Source organism: Aplysia californica, unplaced genomic scaffold (assembly GCF_000002075.1).
Source record: "Aplysia californica isolate F4 #8 unplaced genomic scaffold, AplCal3.0 scaffold00296, whole genome shotgun sequence".
In the NCBI taxonomy this organism is placed as follows: Eukaryota; Metazoa; Mollusca; class Gastropoda; order Aplysiida; family Aplysiidae; genus Aplysia; species Aplysia californica.
In genome coordinates this window covers 334,996-338,951 of record NW_004797566.1, presented here as the reverse complement: position 1 = coordinate 338,951, position 3,956 = coordinate 334,996, and the positions used below count along the sequence as shown (strand labels likewise).

At 38.6% G+C, this 3,956-nt stretch overlaps 1 protein-coding gene across 1 annotated transcript in view; it reads left to right on the top strand.

Moving 5' to 3' along the window:
- LOC101853706 (endoglucanase E-4) overlaps positions 1–3,623 on the top strand; it is a 14,648-nt gene extending 11,025 nt beyond the window's left edge. Inside the window, exons 10-11 of the mRNA XM_005101730.3 lie at positions 1,350–1,537; positions 3,285–3,623. Of these exons, the coding sequence (XP_005101787.1) occupies positions 1,350–1,537; positions 3,285–3,352 (256 nt within the window). The 3' untranslated portion in view covers positions 3,353–3,623. The remainder of the gene's footprint in view (positions 1–1,349; positions 1,538–3,284) is intronic.
- The last annotated feature ends 333 nt before the right edge of the window (positions 3,624–3,956 follow it).

Sequence of the window (3,956 nt, the reverse complement as noted above, 5' to 3'; positions counted from 1 at the left end):
CGGCCGCCCTTCCAAACACATACACATACAGACACATTTATACCTATATCTTTGCATCCCCCCTCCACTGGTGTAGTTCGCTCCTTCTTTCTCCTATCAAGCATCTTTCGTCCTCATCTCTCCTCCTTCTTTTTTGTGTTTGTTACTCACTTGTAACATCTCTAATCTTAGGCATTTATATAACCGTATTGTGATGCAAGTTCCGTAAAACTCTTACAAAAACTAAAGAATTTGAGTCATCGTGACAGTATATTTACTTGTTAACTAAACGTTTCTAGAGACAGGTTTAATGATGAATATTACAAATGAAAGTATAAGCAGTACTGTTAAAGACAGATTCGTCCTTTGTAAGCAACAGGAGAGCCAAATCGGCAAGAAAGGTGATATTCTGCTGATTTTTTCCACTCTGACGGCAACTGCTCAATTTGCCGAGCTGGGTGATGTCACCGCTGAGGGCGGAATACAAAGGCACGCATCGTGACAGCACAGCTGGTGCAACAACGTTTTGAGCCAGCGAGATAAACTGAGATTTAGGAACGAGCTCTGTGGTGCGACAACACATTGGCAGGCCCCTTATTCTCCTCTTGAGCGTATTTTTATAGGGAAAGTGTTATTTCAATGTTGATAAATATTAATTTGGATTTACATGAAACTGAATAAAAAATATTACCAACAGCCAATCTCTTGTCCACTAGCAGACTAAAAGTAACCAGCTTCGCCGGCCTTGCCCAGCCAACGAACCTCCAGGCCTGCTACTTACTTCTTCCCACCTCGTAAAATTCAGAGCAACAAATCTATCTCCACATGTCTCCTTTATCAACATATCTCTATTCCCTCTGCCTTCTTATTGCAGCATTTCCCTGATAATTCTAAGATAAATAATTTTATATATTTATTCTATTTGTGTCAAAACGCAATGGGATCAGGCGTTCGTCAATTTTCAAACATGTGGAGTTATCGGTCCATTTGCCTTGCTTTCGATGAAAAAATATCAATTTATCTTAAATAGAAGTTAAAATATTTGCGAATGAAGAAGGTGGGGGTCGTCTGGTTTCAGAGGTAAAATTTGCATGAAAATGGACACCAAAGTTTGGTGACTTCCATAGATTAAAAGTCCTTGGAAACTGCAAATTAGAATTTTTTTTTGCCTTTTATCAACAATCTTCCATTAAAAACCAAACATACACGTATTTTTTAAATGAATACTCACCCCCCCCCCCCTCTCATTAAAAATAAGAAGAAGAAAAGTAAAAATATAATAAAGCCCATTTCTCGGATTTCATTATTTTGGCGAGCGTCTGATTTCACCACGATGCCTCACATTTTTCTCTCACCTCAACTCTATCTAGATCCTGCCCCACTCACGGAACGTGCGGTAGCGCGGACCTGAACAGCCATGCCAACAGCCCACAAATTCTCCAAGGCGCTGTCGTAGGCGGCCCTGACCTTGGAAACGTCTACACAGACTCAAGGACTGACTACCAGCACAACGAGGTAGCCACAGACTACAACTCCGGATTCCAGGGAGCTTTGGCTGGTTAGTCCATTGTATAATTACAACGATGTTGTTATTGCTGTTGTTGCTGTTGTTATTGTTGTTGTTGTTGTTGTTGTTTTTGTTCTTGTTGTTGCTGTTGTTTTTGTTGTTGCTATTGTTGTTGTTGTTGCTGTTGTTGTTGTTGTTGTTGTTGTTGTTGTTGTTGTTGTTGTTGTTGTTGTTCTTCTTCTTCTTCTTCTTCTTCTTCTTCTTCTTCTTCTTCTTTTTCTTCTTTTTCTTCTTCTTCTTCTTCTTCTTCTTCTTCTTCTTCTTCTTCTTCTTCTTCTTCCAAGAAAACTGGCACTGAATCACGGTGGGATTCGCTTTTCGTTTCAGCTTTTGGTACTTTTATCGCATGACGTCATTTTCGGCTGTTGTGAGGCCGATGAGGCATAAAAATACTCCTAATGCTCTTAATGCCTTTTGGCTCGCAAAGCATCCCCTGTTTTTTTCTGTTTGTTTCGTCATAAACATAATTTGCTGATTCTAATTTTATTGCTGCACTAGAAATTTCAGTTGACTTTCAACATGGATAGAAGGTTTCACTAATAAAACGTTTGCTAACAGGAATGGGGAGGAAAAGGGGGGGGGGGGGGAGGCAGAAAGAGAAAGAGAGAGAAAGGGAGACCGAGAGAGAGTGATAGAGACAGAGAAAGAGACTCAGAAAACAGACATCGAGAAAGAGAGAGAGAGAAGAAGAAGAAGAAGAAGAAGAAGAAGAAGAAGAAGAAGAAGAAGAAGAAGAAGAAGAAGAAGAAGAAGAAGAAGAAGAAGAAGAAGAAGAAGAAGAAGAAGAAGAAGAAGAAGAAGAAGAAGAAGAAGAAGAAGAAGAAGAAGAAGAAGAAGAAGAAGAAAAAAAAAAGAGAGAGAGAGAGAGAGAGAGAGAGAGAGAGAGAGAGAGAGAGAGAGAGAGAGAGAGAGAGAGTGAGAGAGAGAAAGGCAGGTAAATTGAAAGGGCGACTTTGATTTAGATACAGAAAAACATTTGGAGAAAATAAATAGAGTGACGCTCTGACCAGGATCAATACAATAAGTTCAGTACACTGTCTATGTTATGTTCAACAGATTTCTGACAGTTCACAACTGACGTGTCATATCAACTAATGTTTATAATATAATTCCTTTCGATTCCACTTTTTGGTAGTTTTGCTTGCAATGTTAATAGAAGAAAAGAAAAGATGAGAATGTAACAGATTCCCCTAAAAACGTGTTGAGGGTATCAGCCTTTAATGTATTATATTTCCAACTGACGGCTTTCACAGTGTCATTATACAAGGGGAAGTCAAAAAGTAATACAGGTTCGTTAATTTATAACATAAAAAACAACAAGAAATCAGTTTCAAGTATCATAATTATCTCAAACCGAACTGGAGCTTCTGAGGATCAGATTTCTATTTCTTAACATAGACTTCTTTTCGTTGAAACGTTCTTTGTGTGAAAAAAAAAATGCAGGCCCATTATGGATAGGCACACACTAGGTCTACACAACAATAACAGCCTTTACATTTGTATTTTTGTTGCTTAATTTAAACAACTCAAAAATCGGGATTACACCCAAAATCACCAAGTAAAAGGGGCTCTCCGTCCGTTGAACGTCACCAGTCTCTGTTGTATTTACTCGAAGAGTTGTGAATGTCGAATATCTGCATTTGTATTTTCCATATCCAAGAGAAGCTACATCCCTTGAATGTTAGCTCAGAGCAGGATTATTGAAGGGCCATTAAAATTGTATTTTCTTTTGTTACAGGTATTGTCACCCTGCAGCTTCACCACCAAATGCCAAGCGTACGCACTGACTGTCAGTGCAAACACTAAGGGTGTCAACTCCCCCGACGATGACCTGATGACTCTCTTGATGGTCTGAAGGACGCATCGTTATTGTATTAATGTGCATTACTCTTCAATATAGATTGAATAATGCATTATTAAATTTTGTCTTGATAATCTTGAATGCAATGATATATTTCGATCTGTTAGCATCATGGCTTTGATTAAGTGTTTTCGTGTTTTTTAATTGTGAAACATAAAGATAGGGGTGATCCTTGAGGCCCATTTTCCAAACCAAAAACTTGAGATAAAATCTGTATACGCTGTTTAAGTTTTGTTTCTTGTTTGTTTGTTTTCATTTTGTTTGATGGTTCTTTTTTCACATTATGACCATTTCAATTTCTTGGGAACGTTTGGAATTCACGGTATGAGTCGCCCATTTTCATATCGTCCAATGAGGTCCAATGCAGCAGTGCCCCATTGAACATTCTACGAATGACTTGTATTCATTCAAACATCTTTGAAATGGAAATGGTGTGGGTTTGACACACACACACACATACACATACACACACACACACACACATACACACACACACACACACACACACACACACATACACACACACACACACACACACACACACACAAA